Here is a 17,281-nt window from a genome sequence, read left to right as displayed (position 1 = left end):
GCTGTCCCCATTGTGATTGAAGTGGTCCCCCAAGAAAGCAGCATCCATCGTTAAGGACCCATAGCATCCAGGATATTGCTACCATTAGATAGATGTAAAGAAACCTGGAAAGCCACACTCAATTGAAAACAGCTTCTTCCCCTCTGCCATCAGATTTCCAAATTATTTCTAATTGCCACCTCATTATTCCTGGAACTATTTATTTATTTTTAAATCTTTTGTATTTTTTGCATTGTACAGCTACAAAATAAGAAATTTCACTTAATACATGAGTGACTGACCAACGTATCAAAAAATCCATGTGCCAAGTCATAAGACAACAAAGCTTCAGAAGCAGGTGATATCTCTGCTGACAATTACGATCAGGTTGTGAAGACCTTCAGTCATGAATGCATAATCCCATTGTCCACATCTGGAAAGTGACAATACCAGAGATCCTAAAATCATGGCCGTCTTCAAGAAGAACAACCAATTAATCTATGATGACTACAGAGACACCTTCCCACTGCCTGCTGTGAGGGAAGTCATCACCAGGTCCTCCTCAACTGCCTCATCCCCCAGTCACTGAAGACCTGCTCCCTGAATTTTACTCATTGAGAGCTAAGGACATGATGTATACCATACTGCAACTTCAACGCAAGTACATAGAGGAGCAGCTTACCGTGGCCATTTTAATTTCACTAAAACCTTTCGCTGTGCCTACTGAAAGGAAATGAACTGTACCCTCCTCATATTTAGCTGCTCACAGAAATTCACCTCTTTACTCTAATGGCATAAAAGCCGGGATCCTAACAGCAGGTCCACAACAGATGGAGCAGTGGTGGAGCTAATTTACAAAACTCTCACCTGTGTTGCTTAGACTCCAAAAATAAAATCACTTCAGCCCCAGTTGTTGAACTGCAGTGTCTGCACTATACTTGCATTTAAATATGTGATTTGCATGTCTGAACCCCATATTTCCAAAATCGAAACTTTGTTTAAAGCTTTAAGAGAAAATACCATTGGACCAAGAAAAGGATTGAAACTTCCTTGAAAAAAAATGCATTGAACCATTGACTCCTGGATAAATATGACAGTAATAGGAATCCCTCCCTGTCCAATGAGTGCTCAAAATGTCAAAGTAATCATCATGCAGAAATCTCAACTTCGTGCATTGGGAGCACATAGAAGCCCAATGTGAATGACTGAATTGGGGCACTATCTCAAAATTTACCATCATCAGTCACATCAGAACTCCTGCCCATTTGTGGTAGCGACTGTTCTTCCTTTCTGGGCCTCATTGTTCAACCCATTAAACCTTTGCACACTGGTTGAACAAAAGACAAATGATCTTTCATTGATTCTATTATGGATTTATTCTGTATGCCCACAAGAAAATGAATCTCAGAGTTGTACATCGTGACATATGTACTTTGATAATAAATTTGCTTTGAACTTTGAACTGGAGTACATCCAAACGACTTAGTTCCAAGGGGTTAGCTAAGAAGACTTAAGATAGTATTTCATTTTTATGAGGGATCAACCTTTAGCCATGAAAAGAATAATAAATCAGCCATGATTGAAAGGTGGAAAAGACTCAATGGGCCAAATGGCCTATTTTTGCTTCTATCTCTTTTGGTCTTAACACTTCTAGTCTCCTTCTCCCCACCAATCTGTCACACTGATTCAGACACTCCTTAGCCCTGTGTAATAACATTACAGCATTTTTCTTGTCAGCTTTTCTTACTCATACCAACAAGGTGAGGGGAATAGGCTTTCAGAGCTTGAGATCAAGGCGGGCTTGGATTTATTACAACCACTGCCTATTTTAGTACTGCTGCATAAACAAGTTTACATCTGACCTTTGTATTTGTCACAATCAGTACCCATACCAGGCGTTGTGAACCAGTATTAATGACCACAAAAGCTTAAGTGTTAAATAGTTATGAAAATCATCTGTAAGAAAAATTTAATTTGGATGAGTACAGAATGTTTTGCAATAGTGTTTTTGACATTTTGATAATTCAAAGATAAAATCTTTTCAGTAAAGCTAGCAGAAGTGAAACAATTACAGATAACTTATCTTTTAAGCAACTGTTTACTTTTTGACTCCAGGTAAATGAAGGAAAACAAAGAGAACTCCACCCTGACTGCAGCGCTGGCAAACGTGGACGTTAGGAAGCCATGCTGGTATTGGGATAAGAAGGATCTGGCACACACTCCATCCCAGTTGGAAGGACTTGATCCAGCAACAGAGGCGCGCTATCGTCGAGAGGGTGCCAGGTTTATATTTGATGTGGGAACTCGTCTAGGGTTGTATCCTTTTGAATGTCCTTTTAATGCTATGTCATTGAATATAAAGATGTCAAACAGGACTGAAAGATCTCAGTAATGAAGAAGAAAAGGTTCTGAAAGGGTAGGCAAGCTATTTGTGGTCTGAAATGCCACTTACTCCATAATTTATGTTGAACTCGGTTATTTAGTGTATTGTCTAGTTACTAGGTTTTATCTCCAGGCTAATGATAAACCCAGTCAAGTCTAAAAGTCCATGTCCAGTAAAGCTCTAAGAAGTTATAAAGAAAGATTGAGCAGGTTAGGACTTTATTCCTTGGAGCGTTGAAGTTTGGGGTGAGATTTGCTAGAGGTATACAAAATTATGAGAGATTTGGATCAGGTAAATGCAAGCAGGCGTTTTGCACTGAGGGACTACAACTAGAGGTCATGTCTTCAGGGTGAAAGGTTTAAGGGAAGCTTGAAAGGAAACTTCACTCAGATAGATGCGAGCATGTGGAACAAGCTGGCAGCATAAGTGGTGCATTCGAGCTCGATTTCAACATTTAAGAGAAGTTTGGATAAGTACATGGATGGGAGAAGTATGAAAGGCAAGGGTCACAGAGCAGGTCGATAGGAGTAGGCAGTCTAAATGGTTCAGCACAAACTAAATGGAGCTGTTCTGTGCTGTACTTTTCTATGACTACTAACTATTGCAGCTTTCGTCTAATTATTAATCATAGACTCGTACAACATAAAATAGACTCTGAGGGTTGAACTCATCCATACACCATGACCCTATCTATACTAATTTACCCTATCATTATTATTGTTTACTTGGCTAATCAGTGTTACATTCATTGCTCTTTTTAACTTCTGTTTTAATATTCCCAATCGAGATTCAGAAATGTATAATGAATTATTTCACACTTATCCCACTCTAGAAATAAATTAAAATTTGCTGTTTTGTCCTAATAATCCCTCTTGTGAGCTGCATGCTTTGTCTGGTGTCTTTAGTCATCCTTAATTATCCTTACATGTTAATGTTGTGGCATGTGCACACTATAAACACGAGATTCTGCAGATGCTGGAAATCAGAGCAACACACAAAATGCTGGAGGAACTCAGTCAAAGTTCAAAATAAACGTATTATCAAAGTGCATATACGTTGCCACATACAACCTTGAGATTTAATTTCTTGCAGACATACTCAGCAACTCCATAATAAAATAATAGCCATAATAGAATCAATGAAAGACTGCACCAACTGGACATTTAATTAGTGTGCAAAAGACAAACTGTACAAATACAAAAAGAAAGAAATAATGTTAATAAATAATAAATATTGAGAATATGATATGAAGAGTTCGTGAAAGTGGGTCCGTAGGTTTTGGGAACATTTAAGTGATGTGGCAAATGAAGTTATCCCCTTTGGTTCAAGAACCTGGTGGTCCAGGGGTAGTAACTGTTCCTGAGCCTGATGGTGTGAGTCCTGAGACTCCTGTACATTCTTCCTGACATAACCTACGTAATGGGGGCCCCTCATGATGGCTACTGTTTTCCTGCAACAATGCTCAGTAATGAGGAGGGCTTAACCTGTGATGGACTGGGCCGTATCCACTACTTTTTTTTTAAGATATCGCGTTCAAGGGCATTGGTGTTTCCATACGAGGTCATGATGCAACTAATCAATGCACTCTCCATCACACATCTATAGAAGTTTGTCAAAGTTTTAGATGCCATGCTGAATCTTTGCAAACTCGTGAGGAAGTAAGGGTGTGTGCTTTTTTTCATAATTGCATTTGCAAGACAAGCCCTCTGAAATTATAACATTGAGGAATTTAAAGTTGCTGACTCTCCCCACCTCTGATCCTACAATGAGGACTGGCTCATGGACCTCTGGTTTCCTCCTCCTGAAGTCAATGATCAGCTCCTTGGTCTTGCTGATATTGAATAAGGAGTTTTTATCACACCCGGTGTTAGGTAAATTGAAGGGATTAAAGGCAGATAAATCCCCAGGGCCCGATGGTCTGCATCCCAGAGTGCTTAAGGAAGTAGCCCAAGAAATAGTGGATGCATTAGTGATAATTTTTCAAAACTCTTTAGATTCTGGACTAGTTCCTGAGGATTGGAGAGTGGCTAATGTAACCCCACTTTTTAAAAAAGGAGGGAGAGAGAAACCGGGGAATTATAGACCGGTTAGCCTAACGTCAGTGGTGGAGAAACTACTGGAGTCAGTTAACAAAGATGAGATAACAGCACATTTGGAAAGCGGTGAAATCATCGGACAATGTCAGCATGGATTTGTGAAAGGAAAATCATGTCTGACGAATCTCATAGAATTTTTTGAGGATGTAACTAGTAGAGTGGATAGGGGAGAGCCAGTGGATGTGGTATATTTGGATTTTCAAAAGGCTTTTGACAAGGTCCCACACAGGAGATTAGTGTGCAAGCTTAAAGCACACGGTATTGGGGGTAAGGTATTGATGTGGATAGAGAATTGGTTGGCAGACAGGAAGCAAAGAGTGAGAATAAACGGGACCTTTTCAGAATGGCAGGCAGTGACTAGTGGGGTACCGCAAGGCTCAGTGCTGGGACCCCAGTTGTTTACAATATATATTAATGACTTAGATGAGGGAATTAAATGCAGCATCTCCAAGTTTGCGGATGACACGAAGCTGGGTGGCAGTGTTAGCTGTGAGGAGGATGCTAAGAGGATGCAGGGTGACTTGAATAGGTTAGGTGAGTGGGCAAATTCATGGCAGATGCAATTTAATGTGGATAAACATGAGGTTATCCACTTTGGTGGCAAAAACAGGAAAACAGATTATTATCTGAATGGTGGCCAATTAGGAAAAGGGGAGGTGCTACGAGACCTGGGTGTCATTATACACCAGTCATTGAAAGTGGGCATGCAGGTACAGCAGGTGGTGAAAAAGGCAAATGGTATGCTGGCATTCATAACAAGAGGATTCGAGTACAGGAGCAGGGAGCTACTACTGCAGTTGTACAAGGCCTTGGTGAGACCACACCTGGAGTATTGTGTGCAGTTTTGGTCCCCTAATTTGAGGAAAGACATCCTTGCCATAGAGGGAGTACAAAGAAGGTTCACCAAATTGATTCCTGGGATGGCAGGACTTTCATATAATGAAAGACTGGATCGACTAGGCTTATACTCGTTGCAATTTAGAAGATTGAGGGGGGATCTTATTGAAACGTATAAAATCCTAAAGAGATTGGACAGGCTAGATGCAGGAAGATTGTTCCTGATGTTGGGGAAGTCCAGAATGAGGGGTCACAGTTTGAGGATAAAGGGGAAGCCTTTTAAGACCGAGATGAGGAAAAACTTCTTCACACAGAGAGTGGTGAATCTGTGGAATTCTCTGCCGTAGGAAACAGTTGAGGCCAGTTCATTGGCTATATTTAAGAGGGAGTTAGATATGGCCCTTGTGGCTAAAGGGATCAGGGGGTATGGAGAGAAGGTAGGTACAGGGTTCTGAGTTGGATGATCAGCCATGACCATACTGAATGGCGGTGCAGGCTCAAAGTGCCGAATGGCCTACTCCTGCACCTATTTTCTATGTTTCTACCACTCGGCCAGATTTTCAATCTCCCTCCCATATGCTGATTTGTCACTGCCTATGACAGTACTGTTGTCAGCAAGCTGAAATATGGCATTGGAGCTGTGCTTAGCCACACAGTACAAAAGTAAAGCGAATAGAGCAGAGATCTAGGCATACTACCTTGTGGTACACCTTTGCTGATGGAGAGTGTGGAGGAGCTGAACTGACTGGTCAGGCAGCATCCTTTTTTTTAAGAAAAAAAGGAATAAACAGTCAACATTTCCAGCTGAGACTCTTCGTCAGGATTGGAAAGGAAGAGGGAATATGTACAAGCCAAAATGTGATAAGTGGTCAGTTGGTTGGGGGAATGGAGTAAAAAGCTGGGAGGTGAAAGGTGGAAAAGGTAAAGGGCTTGAGAAGAAAGAATCTGTTAGGAAAGGAGAGTGGGTTATGGGAGAAAGAAGAGGAGAAGGGGCACCAGGGAGAGGTGATAGGTAAGGAGAAGAGGTTAGAGCAGGCCAGAGTGGGATAGTGCAAAAGAGGGGGAAAATATTACCAGAAGTTAGATAAATTGTTGTTGGTGCCATTAGATGTAGCACTACTGCTGCTTGCTGGAATAAGTGCCATGAGGGAGATTAGTGAGGGAGGATGAATGGACAAGGAAATCAGAGGGAGTGAACCTGCAGAAAGCAGAGAGTGGGGGGTTAGCAAACGGGGCCTTTGGGTATCTCCACGTGGTGGGGGGGGCTGAATCTTTGTGAGTGTGAGGGAGGTAAAGATGTGTTTGGTAGGGTTCCTTTGAAAATGACGTAAGTTATGGAGCAAGATATCTTGCATGTGTGGAACTCTATCCCTGTTAAAGCAGTGAGAAGATAGAGTGAGCGTGGCTGTCCAGGAAATATCCTGTTGGAGATACGGGTCAAGGTAGCGTCAATGGTGGTGGAAGGGAAACCACATCCGTTGAAGGAGGAGGACATCTCTGATGTCCTGAAAAGAAACAGGGCCAGCAGAGAGGAAGGAACTGAGAAAGGCAATAGCTTTCTTAGAGGAGGCAGAGTGGGAAGAGTTTTAGTCAAGATCGTCGTGAGAATCAGTAGGTTTATAAAAGATGTTGATAGACAGTTATATCCTCAGAGATATATAGAAAGGGGAGAGAGGAGTCAGAAATGGATTTCATTAACTTTACCTCCAACTTTCATCCTGTCTTTAAAATCACTTGGTCCATTTGTCAAGCACCTTTCTTCATCTGCAAAAAACACACTTTCCCATGGGCGAACATTTCAATTCCAATTCCCATTTCGACATGTCGGTCCATGGCCTCCTCTACTACTGCTCTCAGTTTGAAGGAGCAATACTTCATATTCCATCTGGGTAGCCTCCAGCCAGATGGCATAAACATCAATTTCTCCAACTTCTGGTAATTTTTCTCCTCCCTCACTCTGGCCCTCCTCTTAACTCTTCACCTCACCCTGCCTATCACCTCCCCCTGGTCCCCCTCCTCCTTCCCTTTCTCCTATGGTCTACTCTCCTCTCTTACCAGATTCCTCCTCCTCCAGTCCTTTACCTTTCGTACCTATCAACTTCCAGATTCTTATTTCTTTCCTTTTCCCCCACCAGGCTGGCTTCACCTATCACCTTCGCGCTTGTAATCCATCTCCTCCCCTACCTTCTTATTCGAGCATCTTCAATCTTCCTTTCCAGTCCTAATGAAGGGTCTCAGTCTGAAACATCGACTGTTTATTCCTTTCCATAAATATTGCCTGATCTGAGTTCATCCAGCATTTTGCATGTATATGCACACTTTTTACCAAGGATAACATTTTACTTAACTTCAAAAAGTGTACTTACTTGCCTTTCTTCCACCCTTCCTGTTTTCAGCTGAAACTCCTGCGTCACTGTTGTTTTTGGCTCAATGTTCACAAAGTATGGGATAGCTGTGTATTTTGAGCTGTACTTTGAGATATTGTATCACTTCTTTTTGCTTTCATCTGATTTTAATTCTTAAAGTTCAATTTTGAATTCAGTGGGTTAACAGAAGAATTCTTCAATTCAATCTGGAATTCAAGCAACATTCGTATGTTTGACTCAAGACCAAGAAAATTAATCTCAAAGTGCATGGTGTTGTACCTGAAATGTTAACTCTGCTTCCATCTTCACAACTCGTGTATAGCATATCTTTAGCATTTTCTGTTTGTATCATCCAATGGATTTAACTACAGTTTGAAACTTTCTAGTTCAGCATTCTGTGCACCAGTAAATTTTGAATCTGTAACATAGATGTATACTAATTAGCTAATACTAACGAAGGTCTAAAAATAATTAAGATCTCTACTATTCAGTAACTATTTAACCTACCCGTGCAACTTTTTTGGTCTCAGCTGACAGTAAATGACTTACGGGAAGCCTGGGTTATGGACAATTCTCTGAACCCTCTAGCTTCCAGATTCTACAACTGTTGCTTTATACTTAAAAAGAGCAGTTCTCCTGCTCAGAGGAAGATGATTAGGGGCATTACTGTCAGTTTCTGTGGTCCTGCACTAGCCAGGTCCCAGGTGTGCTGAGCTAGATAGATTCAACGTGTCTCAGCAAAGACTGCTTTAATCTTTACCAACAAAGCTGGTGGATGTTAGTTCTCCAAGCCCACATGCCATTTTTAAAGTATACATTTGTTCTTGATTTCACATCATAGTTTTAGGTTAACCCATTTTGAAGTACGTAAATTTTTGACTGATTCTGAACTGGTGTCATAAAGAGTTTCAAAATCTTTATGGACGAGAGGAATTTGTATGAATTTCTTGAAGATTTAGAAGTGCTTAACCTGTTGATAGTTCTCATCTATAATAATAAGTGGTTAGGTTCCATTATTTGGGATTCTGATTGGATATTTGGATAGAGCAAATAAATAAGCATGTTGCATGTATTTTCTTTTTGCAAATTAATATTCCAGATAATTTAGTCCATGAAAATGCGTTTCTACCTAGAGATAAAGGCAAAGACTACTAATTAGGATGTACAGTAAAGCTCTGACATTCTAGCATGCTTGGGACTGTAGTGCTGGCCCAGCAGATTTTCCAGGCAATTGGATCTTATTCCTACTAATACTGCAATACATTTAAATTCTTTTAGATGGTGCACGGTATTATAAATTTTCCAGTGAGCCACATAGGTTGAAAGGGTGCTTAGGAACCAGAGCCCCGATGAAATGAAGGAGAATGTGGCAAACATCCTCTCGTGTTTCTGCTACTGAACCATCTGAATGGTCCAACAGTGGCTAATTACAGCTTTACTACACTGTGTCACATTGCCATGCCGACAGTGTACTCAGTTTAAAATGGCGCTCTTGGAAGAGTTAGGAATTCTGAACAGCACACCAATTGCAATGAAATCTCGACTAAATTGCTAAAAAGCATAGTCTAGGAATCAAATGAGATCTTCCTAATATGAAGAAGTACTTAGGCTGGAGGTGAGTGTTATCCAACTTAAGCTTTGACTACAATTTTGTTGGAAACCATTACTGAATGTTTTTCCTTAACCGAAGCTGTAAGACATTATGACACACTGGCTACTGGAATCATCTACTTTCATCGTTTTTACATGTTTCATTCCTTCAAACAATTTCCCAGATATGTAAGTACTGAACAGACCTGCTGTATAAAGTTAAACAGCTTTCAACGTTGTGATTGAAGTATCAGTATACTGTTCTGGTGTATTTTATTTATACCAGGGGTTCCTAACCCTTTTTGTATGCCGTGGACCAATACCATTAAGCAAGGGATCTGTGGACCCCTGAATTGGATTGAATTGACTTTATTTCTTACATCCTTCACACACATGAGTAAAAATCTCTACGTTACGCCTCTGTCTAAATGTGCAATCTATAGTAATTTGTAATAAATAGTATGTACAACAGGACAGTCAATATAACATAGAAATACAATTGTATCAGTGTGAATTAATGAATCTGATGGCCTGGTGAAAGAAGCTGTCCTGGAGCCTGTTGGTCCTAGCTTTAATGCTGCGGTAACAGTTTCCTGGATGGTAGCAGCTGGAACAGTTTGTGGTTGAGGTGACTCGAGTCCCCAATGATCCTTCATGACTTTTTTATGCACCTGTCTCTGTAAGTATCCTGAATAGTGGGATGTTCATATTTACAGATGCCCTGAACTGTCTGCACCACTCTGCAGAGTCCTGTGATTAAGAGAGGTACAGTTTCCATACCGGGCAGTGATTCAGCCAGTCAGAATGCTCTCAAATGTGCCCCTGTAGAAAGTCCTTAGGATTTGGGGATCATGCCAGCCTACTTCAATCATCTGAGGTGAAAGAGGTGCTGCTGTGCCTTTTTCACCATACAGCTGGTACGTACAGACCAAGTGAGATTCTCACTGATGTGTATGCCGTGGAACTTAAAGCTGTTCACCCTCTCAACCCCAGATCCATTGATATTAGTAGGTGTTAGACTGTCTCCATTCCTCCTGTAGTCCACAACCAGCTCCTTTGTTTTTACGACATTGAGGGAGAGGCTGTTCTCTTGACACCACTGTGTAGGGTGATGACTTCCTCTCTGTGGACTGCCTCGTTATTATTTGATATAAGGCCAATCAATGTAGTATTGTCAGCAAATTTAATTAGCAGATTGGAGCTGTAGGTGCTGACACCGTCATGGGTATACAGAGAATAAAAGAGGGAGCTTAGCACACAGCCATGAGGGGCACCTGTATTGAGAGTCAGAGGGGCAGAGGTGAGGGAGTCCACTCTTACCACCTGCCAGCGATCTGACAGGAAGTCCGGGATCCAGCTGCACAAGGCAGAGTGAAGACCAAGGTCTCTGAGCTTCTTGTCAAGCCAGAGGGAATTATGGTGTTGAATGCTGAACTGTAGTCCAAGAACAGCATTCTCACACAAGCATCCTTCTCCAGATGTGTAAAGATGGTGTGTAGAGCTGTGGCTATTGCGTCATCTGTTGATCAATTGTGTTGGTAGGTGAAATGTAGGGGGTCCAGTGTGGGTGATGGCATGCTGCAGATGTAGTCCTTGACCAGCCTCTCAAAGCATTTGCTTATTATTGAGGTGAGTTTAACAGGGCGGCAGAAGTTCAGACATGTTACCTTGGTCTTCTTAGGTACAGGAACAATGGTGGGTGTTTTGAAGGAGGGTACCCTACACTGGGAGAGGGAGGGATTAAAAATGTCTGTAAACACATCTGCCAGTTGTGCCGTGCACATCCCGAGTACCCGACCTGGGGTGCCGTCCGATCCCGCAGCCTCGTCCACTCGTTGGAAACATCTGTGTACTTCAGCCTCAGATGATTTAGACTAACTGATTTTCTGTCACATGGATTTCAACAAATTGACAAATTGCTTTTGTCGCCTTTAAATGCATAGTATGTTTGAGTAATAGGAAACTAAGGATGCTAATATTGCTAATGTTTGCATCATAACTATTCCATTGATAATAGAATCCTGCCAAACAGCTAATTCTGCGCCACATTGGATAGTTTTGTGGTGGCTTAGCAAGGAACTTCACCCTCTGTTAGGGAATGCCTCCATCTGGATGAGCCACATGCTCCAGGCTTCATGTGAACCAACAAATTCATTACATCCTAGTGTTTATAACAATAAATTAATCTGAATCTGAAATCTAACACTGAATGAAAGCAGATTATCGGTGGCAGTGTGTGCCAGAAATTGTTCTTTCTGGCTTACATGAAATGCATCAACAGTAGACCTCCTCCTTTCACTCTTTCTTTAAAATGAGGTGGCACAGTTTCATAATAGTACAACATTTTTACATGCCAGCGACTGGGGTTCAATTCCCACTGCTGTCTGTGAGGAGTTTGCATGTTCTCCAAACTGCATGGGTGTTGTCTGGGTGTTCCTGTTTCTTTCCCCATTCCAAAGATATACAGACGGGCTAGTAGATTAGTTGGCCACATAACTGTAATTGGGCGGCACATACAAGGCCTATTACTATGCTGTATCTCTAAATCCATGGACCCTTTGCTTAGTGGTTTTTGTCTGTGGCATAAAAAAGGTTGGGAACCCCTATACTAAATCAGTAAGAGCTGGTGCTCTTGAATTGTGAAAATATAATAGCAGAAGTTTTTAAGTTTTTAAGAAAAGTGAGAGAGGAGAACAGGGGAATAATAGACCTGCTTGTCAGACTTCAATGGCAGAGAAAATGCTGTAATCTATTTTTAAGGAGGTTATAACAGGACTTTTAAAATATAATAGGAGTAGCCCCATTCAACCTGGATTTATGAAATGGATTTTGTGCTTAGCAAATCTGTCAGAACTTTGTGATAAGGACAAATGATATGGTGTGTTTCGACTTTTGAAGGGTTTTAGTAATAGCAAAGTGAAACATAATTAGCCTGCATAATATTGGTGATAGTACACTAGTTTTGATTAAGAATTAAAGAATAGAAAGCAGGAGGATTATCATTGGGTGGGGGGTAGTGTGATGGAGTTTTCATAATTTGTGTCAGAGATTTGGATGAAGGAATTAAATGTAATAAATGCAGACTTGCTACTGATTTCTGGTCAAGATGGTGCCGAGCTGCAATCTCTATTGAAATCATGGCTCAGATTTGTTTTAACGTCCGTAGCGATGGTTTTGGGGAGTTAAACGTCTTGTTGGGGTTTGGGGACGGATATGGATGAGTTAGAGGTCAGGCCAGAGCCTAGGCATCCACTCTGCGCTTGAAAGCCAGTGACGTGCACAGGCAACGAAGGACGTCCATGGATGTTGAGCTGTTCCAGGACGATGAGACGAGGGATCAAATGTCCGTGTGAGTTTTGGGTCCCATCATCAGTTACTCCAGGTGTCAATACTGAAGACTGGAGCCCAAGAGTCAGTTGGAAGTCAAGAGTCCTGTCCTGGAGTTGGATGTTTGTACTTGTATGTGGGTGATTGGGAGAGAAGAAAGGGGCTTGTTTTCCTGTTGCTTATGGTATTCAGTTTGTGTTCTGTGTTGTTCTTCTGAGCATTGTGGACATGCTGGTGGCGTAGTGGCATCAGTGCTGGACTGCAGGACGAAAGGTCCCGAGTTCAAATCCGACTGGCTCCCCTGCATACTTTCCATCCGTGCTGGGTTATGAGCTGGTGATCTCTTTGGAAACTCACCCAGCAGAAGGCAATGGCCAACTACTGCTGTAACTTGCCTCGTACGCGTTTCCCCGCTACGTCAGAGAGGTATGGAGGGAAATCATCAGCTAACCAGAGAAACTCCAGATGCGACGTACCTTTCCTTTTTCCTATGTTAGCCCAGAAATGTTTGGTGACACTTGCGGGCTGCCCCTAGCGCATTCTTAACTCTGTTGCTTGTTCACATAAACAGTGCATTTCACTGTATGCTTCCACGTACACGCGATAAATAAATCCTAATCTAAATAAAAAACTCGGTGATAGTGTTAGTTATGCTGAGGCTTCAAAGTTGGGTAGAGTGAATCGATGAAGACATGGCAGTTGAAGCACAATGTGGAAAATGTGAGGTCATGCACTTTGACAAAGCAGAGTATTTCTGAAATTTGAATCAGGTTTATTATCACTGACATAACAGTACTGTGCAAAAGTTTTGGGCATGTATCTATAGCTAGGATGCCTAAGACTCTTCCACAGTACTGAATTTGTCAACGTGAAGTGGACAGTGAGTTTGTAAATTGGTGGGAGCAAAGGATGTTGGGAAAGCTGAGGGTGAAGTGCCTCAGGAGGGATTGGGACAAGTGGCAGAGAAGGAGTGCCAGGGACAGTGGGTGGCATAGGTGCAGACACACCCATCCCTGGGACACTAGGCAAGTTCATTTGATTCCGAACCATTAGTTTATTGATCATTACAGAATGTCTCACAGGTGCTTCTCTCTCTATCCGCTCTTCCTTCTCCCAAGCATGATTTCCCTCTCTCTGCCCCTTCCCACTCTGTCCTCAATAGAGACCCATATGAAAGTCTGGTTTATTAAAGGTTCAAAGGTCCAATTTAATGTCAGAGAAATGTATACAATATACATCCTGAAATGCTTTTTCTCCACTCACATGTCATGAAATTTGTTGTTTTGTGACAGCAGTACAATGTATAAGAATTAGTATAGGTTATAATAAGAAATATAAAAATAAATATAAACTAAATGTCATGTAAAGAGAGCAAAATAATAAGGTGTTTAGAATCTTACTGTAGAGGGGAGGAAGCTGTTCCTAAAAGTTGAGAGTGTGTCTTCAGGCTCCTGTACCACCTCTCTGATGGTGAGGGTCCTTAATGATGGAGGCTTCCTTCTTGAGGCACTGCCTTTTGGAGATATCCTCATCGGTCAGGAGACTGAAACCCATGTTGGAGTCTACAACCATCTGCAGCTTTTTTCAATCCTGCACGTTGGAGCATCCATACCAGAAAGAATGCTCTCTATCAAAATTGGTGTATCTGTCCAAATTTGCTTGAGGATTTGATGACATACCATATCTTCTAATTAAGTATAGCCATTGGCCTGCCTCCTTTGTGAGTGCATTGATATATTTGGTCCTCTGAGATATTAACACCTGGGAACCTGAAGCTGCTGACCTTTCGATTAAGATGTGTGTTCTCCTGACTTCCCCTTCATAAAGTCCACAATCGATTCCTTGGTCTTACTGACATTGGATACAAAGTTGTTGTTGAGACATCAATCAACAAGCTGACCTACCTGATCCCTTTACATCTCTTCGTCACCATCTGAGATTCTGCCAGCAACGTTTGTGTCATCAGCGAATTTATAGCTGCGTCTAACCACACAGTCATGACTGTAAAGAGTAGAGTAGTGAGCTAAGCAAGCATCCTTGAAACGCCTGTGTTGATTATCAATGAGAAGGTGTTATTCCTCAGTGGTTAGAGATTGAAAGCCGTTGGTGATTGTGTTCAAAAAGACCTGGATACAGGAGAATATAAATTACTTTTGAAAATCTGTCATGAGCCCAGCCCATAAGTGCAATTACGAAGAAAGCACAGCAGCGCCTCTGCTTCTTTAGGAGTCTGTGGAGATTTGGCATGACATCTAAAATTTTGACAAATTTCTATGGATGTGTAGTGAAGAGTATATAGACTGGCTTCATAAAGGCCTGGTATGGAAACACCAATGCCCTTGAACAGAAATCTAACAAAAAGTAATGGCTACAGCCCAGTCCTCACGGGCAAAGCCCTGCCCGCCACGAAACACCGTTGAGGAAAGCAGTATTCACCAACAGGGACTCCACCACCCCGGTCATGCTCTGTTCTCACTGCTGTCATCAGGAAGGAGCTTCGGGACTCACATCAGGAACAGTTATTACCCCTCAGCCATTAGGCTCTTGAAACAAAGGTGAGGACATGTTCGGCACAGTTTTGTGGACTGAAAGCCCTGTATTGTGCTATGGTTTTTCTATGTTTTCTATGATTGAAAGAACAGGTATTGTGGTGCCATGCAGATATTATACAGTATCTAGAAAAGTGCGCGTTGAGATTCATCTAATCCTCTTAGATTTCAAAAAAAACTTCTGATTCTGTAGTCAAAAACAATAGTGTTGATTAACCATATAACAATTACAGCACGGAAACAGGCCATCTTAGCCTTTCTCGTCCATGCCAAACTCTTACTCTCACCTAGTCCCACCGACCTGCACTCGGCCCATAACCCTCCATTCCTTTTCTGTCCATATGTCTATCCAATTTAACTTTAAACGACAACATCAAACCTGCCTCAACCACTTCTGCTGGAAGCTTGTTCCACACAGCTACCACTCTCTGATTAAAGAAGTTCTCCTCATGTTACCCCTAAACTTTTGTCCTTTAACTCTCAACTCATGTCCTCTTGTTTAAATCTTCCCCACTCTCAATGGAAAAAGCCTATCCACGTCAACTCTGTCAATCCCCCTCATAATTTTAAACACCTCTATCAAGTCCCCCCTCAACCTTCTACGCTCCACAGAATAAAGACCTAACTTGTTCAACCTTTCTCTGTAACTTAGGAGATGAAACCCAGGCAACATTTCAGTAAACCTCCTCTGTACTCTCTCAATTTTATTGACATCTTTCCTATAATTGGGTGACCAGAACTATACACAATACTCCAAATTTGGCCTTACCAATGCCTTGTACAATTTTAATATTACATCCCAACTCCTGTTCTCAATGCTCTGATTAATAAAGGCCAGCATACCAAAAGCCTTCTTCGCTACCCTATCCACATGAGATTCCACCTTCAGGGAACTATGCACCATTATTCCTAGATCCCTCTGTTCTACAGCATTCTTCAATGCCATTTACCATGCATGTCCTATTTTGATTAGTCCTACCAAAATGTAGCACCTCACATTTTTCAGCATTAAACTCCGTCTGCCATCTTTCAGCCCACTCTTCTAACTGGCCTAAATCTCTTTGCAAGTTTTGAAAACCTACCTCATCATCCACAACGCCATCTATTTTAGTATAATCTGCATATTTATTAATCCAATTTACCACCCCATCATCCAGATCATTAATATATATGACAAATAACATTGGACCCAGTACAGATCCCTGAGGCACACCGCTACACACCGTCCTCCAATCTTACACACACTTATCCACCACTACTCTCTGGCATCTCCCATCCAACCACTGCTGAATCCATTTTACTACTTCGATATTAATGCCTAACGATTGAACCTTCCATGTGGAACCTTGTAAAAGGCCTTACTGAAGTCCATATAGACAATTATTCAGGTAGAATATTGTTTTTTTATAGAAATAAGAAGCTTGTATGGGGATTGCATAAACAAGTGGCTTAAATCTGCAGGGTCAAATCAACCATCTTCAAAAATCCCACATTCTTATCAAACTAATAGTGTATCAAATCACAAACCAAGTAGACCTTTAATCTTTTCTTGGCTTGATCTTCTATGTTTACATGTTGTCTGCATGGTATTTAGTATGGTGAGGAGAACTATACAAGTTTACTGTGAATTGTGTTGCTTTTTGAAAGTACTGTCTGTTTTTGTTTCTTTTGTTATTACAATGGAAGATATTATTCCCCCTCCTACTCCTGTACTGTACCCTGTAGAGTGTAGACGAAGCCAGATTAGGTTCAGACTAACCTGGGTTTGCATCTAGCTGTTTGTTTTATGTACTTTTGCTTCATGAGACTCCTGTTGCAGCTTTAAAGTGTGATTAAACAGTGGGGATAGTTAATAGCCTTGGAGTAGACAAGTGGGCAAATGAAATACATGCAAAGATATGACAAGTGATACATTTTGGCCAAATGAATAAGAGATTATATTGACTGCTGACAGAATTCTTCAGGGTGTGCAGTAACAAAGGGCCTGAGTCTAAATGGCATAAATCATTAGTTAAGCATGTTGAGTGACATGTTGCTCAATTAGTAAAGTGTGATCTTTAAATTCATAAAATGAGGTAAAAAGTACAAAAACAGCAAAGTTATGTGGACCTTTATAATACTGAGTACACCACCTTTAGAGTTTTGCATCCTTTT

At 41.4% G+C, this 17,281-nt stretch overlaps 1 protein-coding gene across 5 annotated transcripts in view; it reads left to right on the top strand.

The window, feature by feature from the left end:
- ccnk (cyclin K) overlaps window positions 1–17,281 on the top strand; it is a 45,191-nt gene that overhangs the window by 4,434 nt on the left and 23,476 nt on the right. For all 5 annotated transcript variants that reach the window (XM_072274295.1, XM_072274276.1, XM_072274286.1 and 2 more), the window contains exons 2-3: window positions 2,095–2,295; window positions 9,359–9,440. In XM_072274295.1, the coding sequence (XP_072130396.1) occupies window positions 2,099–2,295; window positions 9,359–9,440 (279 nt within the window). In that variant the 5' untranslated portion in view covers window positions 2,095–2,098. The remainder of the gene's footprint in view (window positions 1–2,094; window positions 2,296–9,358; window positions 9,441–17,281) is intronic.

This window comes from Mobula birostris, chromosome 1 (genome assembly GCF_030028105.1).
Source record: "Mobula birostris isolate sMobBir1 chromosome 1, sMobBir1.hap1, whole genome shotgun sequence".
Taxonomy (NCBI): domain Eukaryota; kingdom Metazoa; phylum Chordata; class Chondrichthyes; order Myliobatiformes; family Myliobatidae; genus Mobula; species Mobula birostris.
This window is presented reverse-complemented; position numbering and strand designations above follow the sequence as displayed.